This window comes from Castor canadensis, chromosome X (assembly GCF_047511655.1).
Source record: "Castor canadensis chromosome X, mCasCan1.hap1v2, whole genome shotgun sequence".
Lineage (NCBI taxonomy): Eukaryota > Metazoa > Chordata > Mammalia > Rodentia > Castoridae > Castor > Castor canadensis.
This window is the reverse complement of record NC_133405.1, coordinates 128,757,040-128,775,293: the sequence shown is the minus strand read 5'-3', so window position 1 is coordinate 128,775,293 and position 18,254 is coordinate 128,757,040. Positions and strand designations below refer to the sequence as shown.

The window sequence follows — 18,254 nt, the reverse complement described above, 5'->3', positions numbered from 1 at the left end:
TACAATGCAGAGAGGAAGAACACTGTATTCTCAAATCTGAAAGACAATCTTAATTGCCATATGTATCAAAGTGAAGACAACAGAATAGAATATTTTTTAGGGAAAAGCACAGATAACTTTAAAAGCATTCAGTGAGATGTTTTATCAAATGATCTAAAACTCTAGCATGGAATTCAAAATCACAAATTCCTGTCACCACTGGAAACCCCAAACTACTTACTACGGTAATAAGGAGATGATTGAACCCAACGTCTTCTCTCCTGAAGCCATCAGATAAAGTTCTGCTATACAACATGGTAGCTTCCAGAAACCCATGGCTATGCTCATTCATTAAAATTAACTGAGCACGTTCCCACTCCTCACTAGCCTCACGTGGTTAGCAGCTTCCATACTGAACAGGGCAGAGCAGTTCCGTCATTGCAGCAAGTCCTACTGGACAGCTCTGCCCCTAGAAAAAATCCAGATCAGGAATAGTCCATATCTAAGCAAAAGCCTCCTCGAATTAGAGGAAAACTCAGGTGTGAAAGCTTGGTTAGAGGACTGGTACCATCTCCCCAGGTACGTGTCCCCTTAAGAAAAGAAGAGAGATCATTGATCCTTAGCTAAACAATTAAACAATGTAGCATTAGCTGGGCACCAGTGGCTCATACCTGTAATCCAACTACTCAAGAGGCAGAAATCAGGAGAATTGAAGTTCGAAGCCAGCCTGGGCAAATAGTTCACAAGACCCAATCTTAAAAAATACCCAACCAAAAAAGAGCTGGTGGAGTGAGTGGCTCAAGTGGTAGAGTGCCTGCCTAGCACATGTGAGGCTCTAAGTTCAAACCCCAGTGTCACCAAAAAAAAAAAAAGTACCTGTAAATGTAAGACACGCTAAATGTAACAGCATAGTAACAAGGGATGCGTTGGGAAGAAAAGAGACGGTACTTGTGTTTTTACTGTGGCTCCACAAATAGAAGCTGAGCGACGGTCGTGTCATAGCAAAGGACAAAATATTTGAATGAATGGATCATTGCTCTGAATCATTTTATCTAAGAAAATTCTCTACACCAATATGAGGAGTGATTAAAAAGGCTTCATTTTGAGGCTATCCCATCAGTCAGATAAAGTACTTTTAAAATACGGTAATGACTTAATTACTTTGAGCAAATTCTTGCATCACAAGAATCTCAAGTTTTGTCATTGCTCTTAGCATCCTGCGGGCCAGTGGAGATTCTTGGAGATGCTTCTAAGGGGTACTGAAAACCAAAGTCTTCTGGGGCATTTTCCTTCACAAAATGAATTCCCTTGCAGTGATCTTTTAAACATTTCAAGGTTTTTCCAGAGGCTCTCACCTCCTGTGTAACCCACGTGAAATTTCAAAGCATTAATGGGAACCTAAATCTTTTTGGTGAAAGAGGTCTCTCAGTATTTGCTACAATAAGAACCAGGAGAATTAAAAGAGAACAAGTACTTGAACTAAGTAAACAAACAGTTGGCTTAAGAAATTCTCACCTTTTCATATGCTAGAAAGACCTCAGAGGCTTCCACATCAAACAGTGATCCACACTTGAACTGTACATGAGCACTTCCATCAGAAAGACCCCTGAAATACTCCAATTTGAAACTCTAGGCAGGGATCCACAACCTTAGGCAAAGTGTCCACTGACAGCAATGATACCAGAGAGGTGGTGGCAGGAGACAAGGACCCAGGTTTGCTCCAGCCTCACCAGGGCCCAGCTGGGTGGCCCTGGGCTTGTTCCTTGACCTCCCTGCACTCCAGGCTTCTCTATAAAGAGCACTAGTATCCATCACTGCTCCATAAGTTGCATAAGGCACAGCTGGAGCCCCTGGCAAGAATTCTGCCCACAAGCATCCAGTGAGTGAACACTCATTGCTACTGGGCTCAAAGAAGCCCTCTGTGACATCAGTTCTCCTCTTACTGGAACCCCTGAAGTACTTAACCAGGCTAGAGACAGAAAGGGAAAAGGACAGAAAAGGCATCTGACATGGGCTGAGGTGGAGATAGAAGTAGCAAAGTTACAAAAGGAGTATGGGGCCTAAAGCACATAGGTTGAAAAGGTACATTCTAGAACACCACACTGCCATGTTAGAGTGTCCCCTACACACTTGTATTTAATAAATGACAGTGGTTTCTTCAACAAATTAGTGTGTCACGCACTACACCACCAAAGCCCTGGCCACGTTAGGAGGTACTAGAGAGGGGAGAGCCTAGAAGCAGGGAAGGCCCAAGATGGAGTCTGAGTTGGAGTCATCCCGCCCTGGCGCTAGGGTGACGGATGGAAATGCAATCTCAAATGCTGTCATTCTTTCCAGAGACAGACTCAATAGGAATTGACAAGTGATTACAAGTTGGGGTGTGAAGAGGAGGAGAGCCTGGTCATCCAATCTTAAACCTGATGGTCTAGGAGAGTAGTTCCTGACCAGGGGCACATGTGCCCCTTGCCCCAGGGACATGTGACAATGCTTGCAGATGTTCTGAAATGTCACAACAAAGGGGCTGGGGAAGGCAAGTCTACTGCCAGTAGCTAGTGTGTGTTCAAAACACCACACAGTGCACAGGACAGCACCCATGACAAAGAATTATCTCGCTCCTAAATGTCAATGGCGGTGAAGGTAACAAACCCTGGACAAGAGAGTGATGACACCTTAACATAAATAGTCTGAAAGAAAGTCAGGTGCCAGTGGCTCACACTTGTCATCCTAGCTATTCAGGAGGCAGAGATCAGGAGGACCACAGATCGAAGCCAGCCCGGGCAAATAGTTCATGAGACCCTATCTTGAAAAAACCCATCCCAAAAACAGGGCTGATGGAGTGGCAAAAGCAATAAGAGCACCTACCTAGCAAGTGTGAGGTCCTGAGTTCAAACTCCAGTGCCACCAAAAAAATAAACAAACAAAACTATTTATGGACACTGAAATTTGAATGTCATATAATTACATGATTTCCATGTGTCACAAATATTATTATTTTTAATTTCTTAACCAATCATTTAAAAATGTTGTAAGATATGCAATGTCTTCTTTTGGTATGTAACATAAAAGTTATTATTCATTCAAAAGAATAAAAGAAAGTGTTGGGGCTGGGGATATAGTTCAGTGGTAAAGTACTTGCCTAGCATGTGCAAAGCCCTGGGTTCAATCCCCAGCACCACCAAAAAAAAACATTCTTGGTTCATGAGCCACACAAAAACAGTCATCAGGCTGGATTTGGCCCACAGGCAGTAGTTTGCCAACCTTGGGCTAGAATGTCAATGCAAAGAGTTGAGACCAGCTGTGACCACGGTCTCACTGTGTCCTTGCAGACTGGAATGAGAACACTGTCTTCTGTCCCATCAATAACTGTGTGCTATGCCTGTGCTCTCGGGAGTGTTCCAGCCAGCCACAACTTCTGTGCTTTTCCTCAACACAAGTCCAATCCCTTTGCTTGTGTTTCATTTGGTCTTATAAAGAAATCTGAGTGCAGCAATTACTTTTCAGAAGTTCAGTGACTGGCTGGAGCTCAACCTTTAAGCACAAACAGTAGGGAAAGGCAGGAAAAGGAAACAGGTCCTTCACGCAGAAGACATCAACAGGGGTCACAGTAACGAGCTGGGCACTTGCCATTCTTCTTCAAAGGAGTACAGCAAGCAGAGTGCCACTGGACGGTGAGCTGTCTGCTTTCTGCAGAGAATCTAACCTAGAGGCTAACACACAGGACAAACTCAGAATGGGGGAGGGGGAATGGCAAAGAAATCCACCACTCGTAGCACTTGTAGGTTCACACCAATAGGCCTCAAATGATGAGGTTTTTAAGCAAGGCGTTTTTCATGCACTAGTTCTTCCACATCTGTTTCAAAGGAGAGAGGAATAAAAAGAAAGCGAGCACACTAGATCTCAAATTAGTCTCTGATTGATAAGAAAGACATTAGCTCACCATGAAGCTGTTCAAAGGTGAAAAGCCCACTTACTTGCCAGTTCAATGATTTCCATCCTCTTTCCATCAACATCCTGACCTACAAAACTTAGGTCTTTCTGCTCAAAGTGGCTGATGAGGTTAGGATTCACCTGGAAACCCAAGAAATTGTTTGTTAGCCACAGTGCAATTCAGATGTCAAGAGTTAGTGAAAAGGTTGGGTGGATTTTCCATTTCACTGGTCTGCTAACCAGTGCTTACTTTCTATATTTAACACCGAAAGCCTTTTTCTTCTTCTTTTCTTTTTTTGGCAGCACTGGGGTTTGAACTCAGTGCCTCATGCTTGCTAGGCAGGAGCTCTACCACTTGAGCCACTCCCCCAATCCCTCCAAAGTCTAATTTTAAACTCACAATAAACCTAAGACAGGAAGTCTAATCATATCACCTAAATCTGGAGACCAACATTTTTTCTCCCAAAGTTAAGATTGAAAACATAGGACCGTGACACAGATACTCCAGCTCAGAACATTGAGACTGGCCAGTTATATAGCCATCCCTGTACTTGCTTCTTTCTTGAGTTATGTGTACTCAACTATCTCTCCCCAAATCATAAATTTGATTGAGGATTGAAACTCTTCTTTCTCTTGCAACCTGTCTCCTTTTAGAAGGTGATCCTGGTTGGTCTAAGTGAAATATGACAAATCCATCCTTATTGACAGATGAATGTTGCCAGAACCCAGGTTTAAGCCCACCAATATTCAGCAGTGCACTGACAATGGCTACTAATTCACAGGTTACCAGGTAATCTAAGTTGACCCAATTAGACTGAAGGAAAAAAATGCATGTTGCCCCAGTTGCTACTGGCAGCCATCTTGCAACTATGAGGGAGACAAAGTCAGAGGACAAAGCAGACACATAGAAAAGGGTACACCCAAAGAGAACCACACAGACAACAGGAGCTCTGACTGTATCATGCCTGAAGTCTACCCAGCCTCTGGACTATCTGTGATCTGAGCTAACAAATTTCCTTATTGTTTAGACTGGGTTTGACCAACAGAGATTTCTGTTCTTTACAGCCAAAAGCCTCATAGCAATGCACTAATTAATCCTGGTATAGAAAATCTGCACTTCGTTCTGGACACCTATGCTTCTCATGTAGCAATCTCAGTAATTAACACCTCTTAGTCATGTGACCCTAAGCCTCAAGCTCAATATAAACTTCCAAAGAGGTTCCTGAAGCTGGAGTCCACCATGAGACCTAGGAACTCATCCCCGTCCTGCACACATTAGGTTCCTTGTTGGAAAGCCCCTTTTTCTCACACCTGGAGAATAAAGGGCAGGGTTTCAGGAACAGTAATGGCAGCATTTTCTTGGTCTAGAACATGGTAGGTAGAGTAACACAAACCCTGAAGTGCCCGTATGCAGACACTTACAGCTTTTGCCTTTGCAAAGCCAAGAAGAGCAATCTCTATCTCCCACCAGCCTCCTCTGGAAGTGAGGGACTGTAGGAAATTTAACATGCCTTCCTTCCACACCCGGTGGAGGTCACTGGGGGTCCTCACACTAAACATCCATATTCCAAAGTAATTCAGCATGAAAGGCATACCTCATACCGGTGTCTGTGTCTTTCTTCTATAAAAGGAACATCACCATAAAGCTTCCCTGGAAAGACACAAGAATGAGATTAATTCTGGGGCAATCAGCTTTAGAACCAAGCCCATGGCACGTGGAAGAAGCTGCTGGGGTCTCTGTCTATCGCAGGCTTACGAATGACCAGACTCTGAGTAGCAATCTAGATTCTCTTCTTGTCTAGTAGGAGATGGTGAGAGCTGCTTCAAAACTCTGAAGCCATCCCCCAAGAAGCCATCACCACTGCACAAAAAGGCCATTATGGCACCCAGCAAATCTGCCCTCCCTTTACACATCTGCCTACAGGACTGAAAGACCAGGGAATGCCCACGACTCACAACGGGACTTATCTTAGAAAAAAATGAAAGCCAGCTGTGGCGATACACACCTGTAATCTTAACACTGGGAAAGTGGAGGCAGAAGGATCGAGAGTTTGAGGCCAGCCTAAGCTACGCATGAGACTGTGCCTCAAAAAAAAAAAAATAGTCAGGAGCCGGTGGCTCACGCCTGTAATCCTAGCTACTTGGGAGGTAGACATGAGGAGAATCAAGGCCAGCCTGGGCAAACAGTTCACCAGACCCCATCTCCAAAATAACCAGAGCAAAATGGACTGAAGGTGTCACTCAAGTGGTAGAGAGCCTGCTTTGCAAAGCATAAAGTCCTGAGTTCAAACCCCAGGCCCACCAAAAAAAAAAGAAGAAAGAGAAAAGAAAAAGAAAAAATGAAGGCAAAGGACTTGCCCAAAGTCCTACTCTGCCAAGCCACACTATCCATTCTGGAGGCCAGGACACTTCACATCTGTCCCAATGCTTTCTCCATGACATCAACCACCTCCATATTTTTACAAGGTATTGGCCACATTAGTTTATACTCCACATAAAAAATAGACTTATCTTTGACCCTAAAATTTGACTTCTGGGCTGGAGGTGTAGCTCAATGGTAGAGTGCTTACCTAGCATGGCAAGATCAGGAGTTTTGAATTCTAAGAATTTACCCCAGAAAATAGAAACGAGAACAAAGATTTAACCACAAAAATGTGCACTGTTGCATTATTTAACAGCAAACAGGTAGGAATAAGCTGAGTATCAAGAATGAAAGGGAGGGGTTAAAAAAAAAGAATGAAAGACGGGTGGATTAAGCAATAGCACTCCATACCAACACTTCTTCACCAGGAGTGTATGGCTGAGGACCAAGTATGGAGCCACTTAAACGTGCCCAGGTAGCCCTGAACAGTGGCATCTTGGGTATGACCTATTTGTCAGTGGGTACAGCGATCAGTAAAAAGGCCAGTGACCATAGGTCAGGTGGACGAAGCCAGCCTCATCAGCAAACTCTTCTCAAGAACGGCCCCATTGGAACACATGACCAACCAGGATGGCTAAAGAACCACGTGGGTTATAGCACTGGAGTCATCTGAGGAGGCCAGTGTCTATCCCCACAGCACCAGCCCTCAAGATGCAGACTCCAGACACACAGTCAAGGGACAAAAAGCCATCGGTACTTAAAGTCATCATCAAAGTCCACTAGAATTGGGAGCTATGTTTAGTTTGACTAGAAGGGTGTTATAGACAATTAAAAACATCATGAAGCTGGGTACCTGTGGCTCACACCTATAATCCTAGCCACTTGGGAGGCTGAGATCAGGAGGATTGTGGTTTGAGGCCAGTCCTGGCAAATAGTTCATGAGACCCTATCTCAACAAATAGTTGGGCATGGTGGCATGGGATTATGATCTCAAGCTAAGGGGGAAGCTGAGATGGAGAGGATTGTGGCTCCAGGTTAGCCCTAGGGGGGGAAAAAGTTCATAAGACTCCCATTCTTGATGTGAGAGAAAAAGCTAGGCATGGTGGCGCACGCCTGTCATCCCACTGATGGTGGGAAGTGTAAACTAGGAGGATCACAGTTCAGGTCCTCCTGGGAAAACAGCAAGACCCTGTCTCCAAAATAACCAGAGCAAAAAGGGCTGGAGGTGTGGCTCAAGCAGTAGAACACCTGCCTGGCAAGCTCAAAGCCAAAAAATCAAAACATAAGACTGGAACAGGAGGTTTCAACCAGCAACACCAAATCGATGCCTTGTGGTTTAGCTTTCGATTCGGATCAAGAAAATGTAAATCAGTTGTGTCCTTATGTGACTCTGTTTGAGGAACGATCACAGGCAAACTTGTATTTGCAATCTGAGATCCTTGCTGATGATATAAATGACAATGAATACTTAAGGTGTGTGCTTTAGGTTTTTTTTTTTTTTAACATCCTTTGTTTTGAAATAATTCCATGTCATTTTTTTTTTCTTGGTGTTGCTGGGGTTTGAACTCAGAGCCTCATGCTTGCTAAGCAGGTGCTCTACTACTTGAGCCAAGCCCCCAGCCCTAGGTGTGTGCTTTAGAAAAAAGGAGAAAATTACACGTAAGAGGTACCTTTGAGAGAGCGCCATCCAACATATCCCTGGGGGAAGGCCTTTCAGGACAGCCTCTGTACTAAAACTATTGGTTCCTAAAAATTAAAGGAAAATGAGGAACAAAGCACAGTAATACACAGTTGGAACACATGGAGGCCTATATATCATCAGGAAGCTAAGGAAAAAGAAGTTGAAAGGGCTGGCGGAGTGGAGGACTTCAAGTCCCATCTCCTGTGACTTCTGACTTCATCACTGATCTTTTTCCCCTAGAGTCCAAAATGCCTTTTCTGCTTCTTTCGTGACAACAGATGACTTAGCCTGGCCTTAGATTAGCCTGCTGACATTACCAGAGATGTGGTATGGCAAGATACCAGGGTCACATTTTTTTTCCAGTGCTGGGGACGGAACCCAGGGCCTTGCGTGTACCAGGCAAGCACTCTGCCACTGAGCTACACCCCCAGCCCTTGTGTGCGCTTTTGAAACTGCATGGTTTACGACTGCTATCTGGCTGAAGGCAAACTGTGTTTGCTAAGTTATCTATCTCAGAGGTGACAGGAAATGGGGAGGAGAGTGTGGTGACTCTCAGACTGCCTGGCTTTCAATTGCACTGCACCATTTTATGGATGTGTGACTTGGGTAAATTATTTAACCTCTCTGTCTCAGTTTCCTCATCTGTAAAATGGGGATTATGATAGTCCCCACTTCATAGGGTTGTTGTGAGGATAAAATAAATCCAAATATGTAAAGCAATTAGAACAGTAAGTAAATCATGTAAGTGATTGCTAACACTGTCTCCAGACAGTGAAATCCAAGCAAAAGAATGGGAAGAAAACATAAACCCCACGTGCCAACAGACCAAATAGGGACCGTCCCTAAATTCTTTTTTGGGGGGGAAGAGTTTGAACTCAGGGCTTTGGACTTGCTAGGCAGCACTCTACCACTTGAGTCATTCCACCAGTCCCATTTCTTAATTCTTGAGACCAGCACTTAGCACACAAGCAGGTACTAATAAAGAGTGGATGAATGAGGTGTAGATATATAACGTATATGGTCTCTGGCAAAACATTTTTAGAACTTTGGAATTTTGATTTTGTGCATTTAAACTCTTTCTTGATGACTCACAAATCTACCAAGAATGAATTCACGAAATTAATCCACGAAAAAAAAATCAAATTTCCTTTGAAACACTATGTTAAGAATCAGTCCAAAATGCTGGCAGTTTAATTCTATTTGAGAACACCTTGAAAACAAACTACAACAAAGAATGTTAATGCCAGGGCATTGGCACCGAGGATTCTCATTTGACTACTATCAGGAGAGCAGCTGGGCGTGTGAGTTTAAAAAACAAAAAAAAAAGGATCACAGTTAGGAACCACTGATGCACAGTGTCCCAGAAAAGTGCTACAGAATGACATTCAGTGACAAGGTGAAATGCCAAGTGCTGCGGAATGTCAAATGTGTCTAGGAGAGGTAGATACACCATGCAGTTAGTTACGAGTGGCCCTCTGGATGGTTGAGCACACATGTCCCATGATGAGAAAATCTCGAGAAGAAAATGATGTGCTGGGGTGTCGCTCATCCCCAGCATGTCCAAGGCCCTGGGTTCCATTCCCAACATCACAAAGAAGAAAATGACACCATCTCCTTTCTGTCCTAGTCTTTTTAGAGCAAAATAAATGCAACAGACACTAACTGCACACAAGCTTAATGTTCATTTAGAAGTGTCAGCAAAGCTTTAGAGAAAGATGACTGGCAGAAGTCTTAGGACCTATAAAACACCCCCAGTGTAGGCAGCAAGACACCAGCGATGTGTGTAAAAGAGTCATCAGAAAGAAAAACACTGTGCCATGGTATACCATCTCTCTCTAATTTGCTTGTGGGTAGATTCCATCATATATATATATATATTTAACCCATTAAAATGGTCCTGCCTACCCCCCCACCCCCATGTTAGGCATCCTAGCAACTATACCTAATTTCTTTCTTTCTCCTTTTTAGAGCCATTTTTTTCCTTCAAAAAAAGCTAGCTATGCAACAGGCTGGGGACGTAGCTCAGAGGCACAGTGCTCGGCTAGAATGTGCTGGGTTAAAAGGTGAAATAACCCGACTGTTTATCAATAGATGAATGGATATCAAAATGTGGTGCAGGTACACAGGTGCACCTTCCTTCAATCTTAAGAAGGAAGGAAACCCTGTCACGTGCTACAACATGAAGAAACCTTGAGGACATTATGTTAGGTGAATGAAGCCAGTCAAAGGAAGACAAATGCCGTGTGATTCTACTTATACGAAGTCTCTAGAATACTCAGATCCATGGAGACAGGAAGCAAAGGGTGGTGGCCAGGGACCAGGAGATGAGAAATTGTTTGATGGGTCCAGAGTTTTAGCTTTGCAAGATAAGAAGATGTTGGTTGTCCTACAGTGTCAATGTCCTTAACACTTTTGAAATGTACACACAAAAATGGTTAAGATGGAAAATCTTATGTGCATTTTACCGCAACTGACTTTTTTTTTCTTTTTGGTGGTACTAAGGTTTGAACTCAGGGCCTCATGCTTGCTAGACAGGGTGAGCCACTCCGCCAGCCCTTGAACCTTTTTAAAATCAAAGTCACACAGCCCTACTCTTGCTCTCACACCTCCTCCCTCTACAACCTGACTTTCCTTCCTGTCTCCACAACCCTGCAGTCCTGTGGGTCTGTCTTCAGGTGCTACCTAAGTGACATCCCCAGCAGTCTGTGACCTCTCTCCTCCCCTTTGTGAGTGAACATGGGAGACACACTCACTGCTGTCCTCCATGGGCCATGCCTTCCCAGCATTCCCTTTCACTTGGTCCACCTTTCCTGTTTCTGGAGGAAATCACCCACAGCATCTCCAAATGGCACACGCTACCTTCCAGGCTCCCGTACCTCTTTCCTCTGGGTAGCATGCCTTCATTTTACACAAACATCTTCTAACTGCTGCACTAGTGTCATACTTCGATTCGCTCTTAGCACTGCCAGAACCATGCCTTATGCTAATCAGGCGTTTCAGGAACCAGAGCTCTCGAGCGAAGTGCAAGGACTTGCTGGAGCGTTTCTAATTCACAGATCCTAAAGAGACTACCCTGGTTCGGGTGTTTGGTGTATTTGATACACATTTTGGGTTTGGTTTTTGTTTTTGCAGTCCTGGGGATCGAACCCAGGGCATGGGCAAAAGCTGTACTGCTAAGCTGAAGTCCCATCTTTAAATTTTAAATAGGTTTTCAACATTAGAACTCAGGAGATTTCAAATAAAACACCAGATTTCTAGATTTTCTTGACATCAGTGAATCACCATAGTAGTTACTCCTTTCATTAGGCATAGGCTTGTCAATGTGCCATAGTCTCCACCACCCCCTATTGCTTCTCTAACCCCGAGCCCCCTAGAGCTGCTGCTGATTGTTGTGCTTGACTGTGTCATTTCCCACACCAGCTGTCTGCATTCCCCCTCCCCCAACCTAGCCTAGCTGCTCAAGGCCAATATTAACTCAGTGCTGTGTCTCTCCTAAAGCCATAGACGTGGTCGAAGCCTGGCTTTCGTTACTGTTTTTGGATTTTGGCATGCCATTCCCCCAATTTTTATAAAACATCTCATTTCTTTCCCTAATGTCCTACCCTTTCACCAATTTTATTTTATTTGTTTATTGTGGAACTAGGCTTTGAACTCAGGGCATCATACTTGCAGGTGCTCTACTGCTTGAGCCACACCTCCATCCATTATTTTGGAAATAGGATCTCAAGAACTGTTTGCCTGGGCTGGCCTCAAACTGAGATCCTCCTGATCTCAGCCTCCCAAGTAGCTAGGATTACAGGCATGAGCCACTGGTGCCCAGTACACTAATTTTATTTTGTGATCTGCTTTTATGTCAATTTTCAAGGATAAAACATCTTAATTTTAAAACGTAATCCTTGCTTTTATTTTATTTTTGGTGGCACTGGAGTTTGAACTCAGGCCTAATGCTTGCAAGGGAGGTGCTCTGCCACTCGAGCCACACCTCCAGCCCTTTACCCTTGCCTTAAATGCTACATTGTATGCTTCATTCTTTCCTGTGGCATTTATCTCACTTTCTTTCTATTTAGCACTCTTACTGCTTGTTTGTTTGTTTTGCAGTACTGGAGTTTGAACTCAGGGCCTACACCTTGAGCCACTCAAGAGCTGGTGAGCCCTTCTGTGATCGGGTTTTTTTTTTTTTTTCAAGAAAGGGTCTTAAAGAACTATTTGCCCAGGGCTGGCTTCAAACCTCCATCCTCCCTATCTCTGCCTCCTGACTAGCTAGGATTATAGGCATGAGCCACTGGCGCCAGGCTAAAATTGTTTCTTTTACCTTTTTTTTTTCTGGCACTGGGGTTTGAACTCAGGGCCTTATGCTTGCTAGGCAGGTGCTCTACCACTTGAGCCACTCCACCAGTCCTATTTTGTGTTGTGTATTTTCAAGATAGGGTCTCATGAACTATTTGTCCAGGCTGGCTTCGAACCATGATCCTCCTGATCTCTGCCTCCCAATGTGGTTAGGATTATAGGCGTGAGCCACTGGCGCCTGCCTCTATTTAGTATTCTCATCTCATTTTTTAGCCTCTCTTTGCTTAGGTTTTATGTCTTCTTCTGATAGTCCATATTGGGGTGTGTGGGGAGCAAGGAACAGAGGAAAGAGGGAGAACCTGTAAGTGTCAGGAGCTGCTCACTCACTCCCTCTCCCCAAGCCAGCTCTCACTCACCTAGTGTGACACACAGGTTTTTGGTTTTTTTTTTTTTTTCAGTGCTGGGGATGGAACCCAGGGCCTTGCACATGCTAGGCTAGCATTCTACCACTGGGCTGCACCCCCACCTCATCTAACCCCCATTCTTTTTTCTTTTTTCTGGCAGTACTGGGTTTGAACTTAGAGTCTCACAATTGCTAGGCAGGCACTCTACCACTTGAGCCACTCCACCAGCCCTTTTTTGTGTTGGGTATTATCAAGATAGGGCCTCACAAATTATTTGTCTGGGGCTGGCCTCAAACCGCAATCCTCCTGATCTCTGCCTCCCAAGTAGCTAGGATTACAGGTGTGAGCCACCAGCACCCAGCTCTAACCCCCATTCTTAATGCCAGGTCATGGACTGAAGTTTACCCCAAGCTGTAAGAGCAACAACAAGCCCTTTGCATGGACCATCCCAGCAGCCCCTGCTCTATGCCAGACACTGGTGTAAGGATGCACAGAGCCCCGTGAGGCAGGCCCTCTTCTTATCCCCACGTTTCACATTCAGAAACTGAGACATAGTAAGAGTAAGCAGCAACACATCACAGTGCCTGGGAGCTGGGTCCTCTGGGGAGCACTGTGATCCAGGGGCAGGCTCAGAGCCACTGTGCTAGTGGCACTGGTGAGGTCATTAGGTCAGGGCCGGTCTGGTTAAGGGGGCATAAATGTCATCTACCCTGTCAGAACTGAAGGAGCTATGTCCCACACCCATGAGCCTCCGTATTAACAAAAGCACTTTAGTGAGTAGTTTTCCAGGGGAGTCTGTGGGAAAGCAGGGTGGCCGCTGGCATGCTCCTTTTGAATGTGTGTCTCTGCACAATCACAGATTGCCATGTCATGGACTTTAAAACTCTCTAGAAGTCACCTCATTAACATGACCAAGGTTTCCTTTTTGTATGTGTGGTTTTTAAACTTTCTAACAATCTAATCACGCTTGATAAGAGGAAAGAAAGTAAAGGCAATTTTTCTAGCCCCTAAAAATGTGTTCGGCCTTTTTTTCTCTATTTCTCTCAGTTCTTTCAAATAAGAGATTTACCCACTCTGCTTTTCTACTGCTACACATTTTACCCAGACCCTTACAACTGGGGCCCCTTGACACCTTCCTAATTGGCCTCTTGCCTCTGTTCTTCTAGAACCAAAGTCTTTTTCTCTTTCAGCAAAGCAGACCCAACCATTTGAGTCAAGTTCTTGACCATAATGAGGAAATGCAGAAAAGGTCCCTGAAAGGAAGAAATCTTTTCTTAAAGTATTCACTTTCCACTGCCTTGTTTAGACACTCTGCAGGCCTCCTTGCCTCCTCTGCGAGCTGTCACCTGCCTGCGTCAAGTCTCCCCATTCCCATGTTATGTGCTCCTAGGATGCCATCTGTTGCATTGCATTTTCACCTGGACCTGACTCCCACCTGTAATCCTAGCTACTCGGGAGGCTGAGATCCGAAGGATCGAAGTTCCAGGCCAGCCCAGGCAAAAAAGTTTGTGAGACCCCATCTCAATGGAAAAAAGCTGAATGTGGTGGTGCGTGCCTCTAATCTCAGGCTTGGAGTGGGCTAGGCCATCATGAGACCTCATCTCCGAAATACCCAGAGCAAAAAGAAAAAGAAAAAAAACTGGAGGCGTGGCTCAAGCAGTAGAGCACTTGCATCACAAGTGTGAAACCCTGAGTTCAAACCCCAGTACCACCAAAAGAGAACAAAAGAGATAAAGTTTAATAACCAAATTCCTCTGTGCACTTGACTTCCCTTCCACCTAAGCCTAATCCATCTCTAGCCACCCCTCCCCTCTAGACTTCTTGCTCTACAAAGCACCCCACTTCACACGGAACCGCCCCACACCATGTCCCCTGCTTTGCAAAGGTCATCCAATGAGCTAATCAATCAACTAACGGCGTCACTCTGAGGAGATCATCTAAGTTGACAGATAAAACATGTTTTTTTAATGGAGATATAACATCATGCAATAAAATAAACAAGTCAGAAGGGGAGAGCATTCCTTCAATGAGTCTAAGTTCTACTCTGTTCTAAGGTATGTGTTTTCAGAGTTACAATTTGAAGGGGCTGGTGGAGTGGCCCAAGTGGTAGAGCTCCTGCCTAGTAAACATGAGGCCCTGAGTTCAAATCCCAGTACTGCCAATAAATAAATAAATCGTTATAGTTTGGAGACTACATGGGACCAGGGAGGCATGTTTCAGTAGAAGGCTAGAAACTACCATGGGGACAGTGTCCCAAGTCCCTGTTCCAGCTATCCCAACAAACCAGGTGCCCCTTCAGCTCTCCCCAGTCTACCTTCCTCAGCCAAAAGATAAAGAGGTTGAATGGAACAGCTTCTGGAAGCCCTCTTGGTTTAACTTCTTGTCCCTAAATGGGGCATTTACCCTGGCAAGTAGACAAGCGGGGGTGCTGTCATCACCCCTCCCTGAGATGGTAGTAACCTCACCGCCTCTGCCACATGCCAGCACTAGTGCAGAGCAGGGCTCAGCCAACGATGGCCCAGCCCACTGCCAAATGTGGGGTTTTCTTTAGCCTTTGAGTTAAGAATGGTTTTTATCATTTCAAATGGTTCAAAGCATTCATACAACAGAAAATGCCACGAAATTAAACCTCGGCGCCCATGCATGAAGTCTGATTGGACCACAGCTATGTTCGTTCACTTATAAGTCTATGGCAGCTTTCACACAGCAATAGCTGTAAGGCCAAAAATGTCCACTACCTGGCCCTTTAGGGGAGAAGTTTACCGACCCCTGGTGTAGACCATTTAGGTAATGGTCTTGGAGCAAGTGGATCCGTCACTTCCCATATTGAGGTGCTAATGAAGCCCTAAGCTGGTTGTGGTGGTGTATGCCAGTAATCAAGGAGGTGAAGAGGCAGGAGGATCATGAGTTCGAGGCCAGTCTGGGCTGGCAGAGTCGCTCAAGTGGTAGAACGCCTCCCTAGCAAGCAGGAAGCCCTGAGTTTAAGCCCCAATATCACAGAAAAAAAAGAAAAAGGAAAGACAAAAAATTTTAAGAAAGGACCTGAGACCTGGGCAGTCTCACATAGCAAGTCAACATTGGGGGGAAAGAAAGTTTCACTTTGTAGCAGTGAAAGGAAACACAGAATAAAGTATAATAATAAAGGGCTCCTTTTGTTCCTGTTCACAGAACAAGAAGGGAAATAACAGTTTAGTTCTAGCAGAGAACTAGGCAAAGCAGGAACACAGGCACAGTTAACGTCATTATGATGACTCACTCCTCCTTCCAAACAAGCTGGCAGAATTACCAGTCATAAAGTGTACGTACCCTTCCACCCAATAATCCAGCTCCTGGAAACCTATCCTTAGGAAACTCAAAGGAACAAAAACTGTCAAGAGGTTCGAATCAGTATTTTTCCAATAAAATGCCAGAACCAATCTGAAATGCTTATCAATAGGAAATGAGTCAGCAGATTAGACTTCCTGAACTCAATTAAATACTATACACCCAGGGCCAGGTGCAGTGCTACACACCTATAGTCTCAGCTACTTGGGAAACTGAGGCAGGAGGATCACTGGAGCCCAGGGCATTTGAAATTAGCCTGGGCAACATAGTGAGATCCAGTCTTAAAAAAATATATGCTCAAATAATAGACATGAAGAATAGATACATGAAAAAATTATGCTACAATAAAAGACTATATAAAAACTAAGCATAATAAAGTTTAGAAAAGACCACAGTTATGCAAATTTAGGTAAAGGCTTGCTTATAAAATACTCCTCTTTTTAAAAAAAATACCTATTTTCTAAAGGCCTCTGTGTTGTGTGTGTGTGTGTGTGTGTGTGTGTGTGTTAATGAGGATTGATCCCAGGGTCAAGTACCCTCAGCTCTAAAGACCTTTAAACCAGCTTTGACAATTCCACACACACTATCATTAGCCCTTTTATTTTAAGTCTCTCCCCCTTTTTGGTGGTACTGGGGTTTGAACTCAGGGCCTCATGCTTGCTAAGGCAGGTGCGATACCATTTGAGCCGCTCCACCAGCCCAAAGTCCCCCTTTTAAAAAGCCTTTTGTAGATGAAGACGACACACACATACAGAACACAGGACAGGAGCAAGCTTCCAGAAACACATTTCTTATAATCAAAGCAAATGATGAGTATCAGTACTTTCGCCCAAATCAATTTATACCTATAATCTCCACCTCAGAAAAAGTGAATTCAGTTTTCATAACCCTTTAGGTAGTAACAAGTGACTAAGAAAAAAAATAGGAATTGTCTTTGAATATAAAACTTAGAACCGCTCTGGTAATCCAGCAATTGTGTCTAACAATATCTTCAGGCTTTGGTTCCATTTCAAGGCATTCTCTTTTACTGAAGAACTCTTTACTTCCCTGTTTTTCCATTTAATCTAGAACATTCTAAGCACTGGCCTATAAATCAAATTTAAATTAAAAAAGCAGCCTCAGAATGTTTTCTATCAAAACCTCATCTTTTTTACAGGCAATGTAGCCAAATGTATTTTGTTCATACTGTCCTGACAAAAATTTGCTAACAGGAAAAAAAGTCTACAAAATTGTGCCAACTTTGGGTGGGATCCTACAAAGCATGTCAGCTTATAAAAAATAATAACAACAAGATCCTAAGGAAGAAATATGCCAACTAGGAGGGGGGAAAAAGCCCACAAAACACTATGGTGCTATTTATTTTATATCTTTATGACACACAATAGAACCACGCACAGGGTTCATGTTCTTACCTCTTGACACAATCTTTTCTGGAGACCTGTGGAAGCCAGTCTCCCACAAGTAGCAAGGCAAAACCTTATGTTTTCTGATGACCACCGTTTCATACATCACTTGCCTTTTGCAATCTAAGAAGCACAATTTAAGCTTAAGGCAAACACATTAAACAAACTGTTGCCTGAAAACAACCCAAATGTCCATAAGTTGATGGATGGATAAACAAAGTGTGGTATAGTCATACAGTGGAATACTACTTGGCTGATAAAAGGACTGAAGTACTGGTACATGCTACAATGTGGATGTATCTTGAAAACACTGTACTAATTTTAAAAAGCCAGGCTAGGCACCAGTGGCTCACACCTATAATTTTAGCTACTCAGGAGGCAGAGATCAGGAGGCTGGCAGTTCAAAACCAGCCCCAGGCAAAAGAGTTCTCCAGACTCTATCGCAATAAAAAAACCCATCACACACATAAAAAAAAGGGTTGGTGGAGTGGCTCAAGGTGTAGGCCCTGAGCTCAAACTCCGATACCGCAAAAAAATAAAAAAATTTTAAAAAGCCAGACACAGAAGACCATGTATCATATGGTCCCATTTACATGAAATGTCTACAATAGGCAAATCTTTAGACAGTTCTGCCAGAGGCTGAGTGAGTGCAAGTGGTGATAGCTTGAGGGTACATGGTTTCTAATTGGAGGTGATGAAAATGTTCTAGAATTGACTGTGGTGATGGTTGCGCAACTCTGTGAATAAAATAAAAACCAATGAATTGTACACTACTAACAGGTGACTCACAGCTTTGGCGCCATGTTTCACATTCATAAAAATTACCAATGTTATTTTTATATCTGCTGTAAAGAAAAGTAAATCTTAAATCAGTCTTATTTCCACTG

General features: G+C 43.8%; 1 protein-coding gene across 6 annotated transcripts in view; it reads right to left on the bottom strand.

Annotated features, from left to right (window-relative positions):
• The window catches only part of Ctps2 (CTP synthase 2), a 103,035-nt gene that overhangs the window by 20,322 nt on the left and 64,459 nt on the right, over positions 1 to 18,254 (bottom strand). For 5 of the 6 annotated variants that reach the window (XM_074063668.1, XM_074063664.1, XM_074063666.1 and 2 more), the window contains 2 exons: positions 5,502 to 5,557; positions 3,951 to 4,047 (listed from right to left, as the gene is read on the bottom strand). In XM_074063668.1, the coding sequence (XP_073919769.1) occupies positions 3,951 to 4,047; positions 5,502 to 5,557 (153 nt within the window). Of the gene's footprint in view, positions 1 to 3,950; positions 4,048 to 5,501; positions 5,558 to 7,938; positions 8,015 to 18,254 lie in introns of those variants that run through there. The other variant, XM_074063669.1, reaches the window with a different exon arrangement.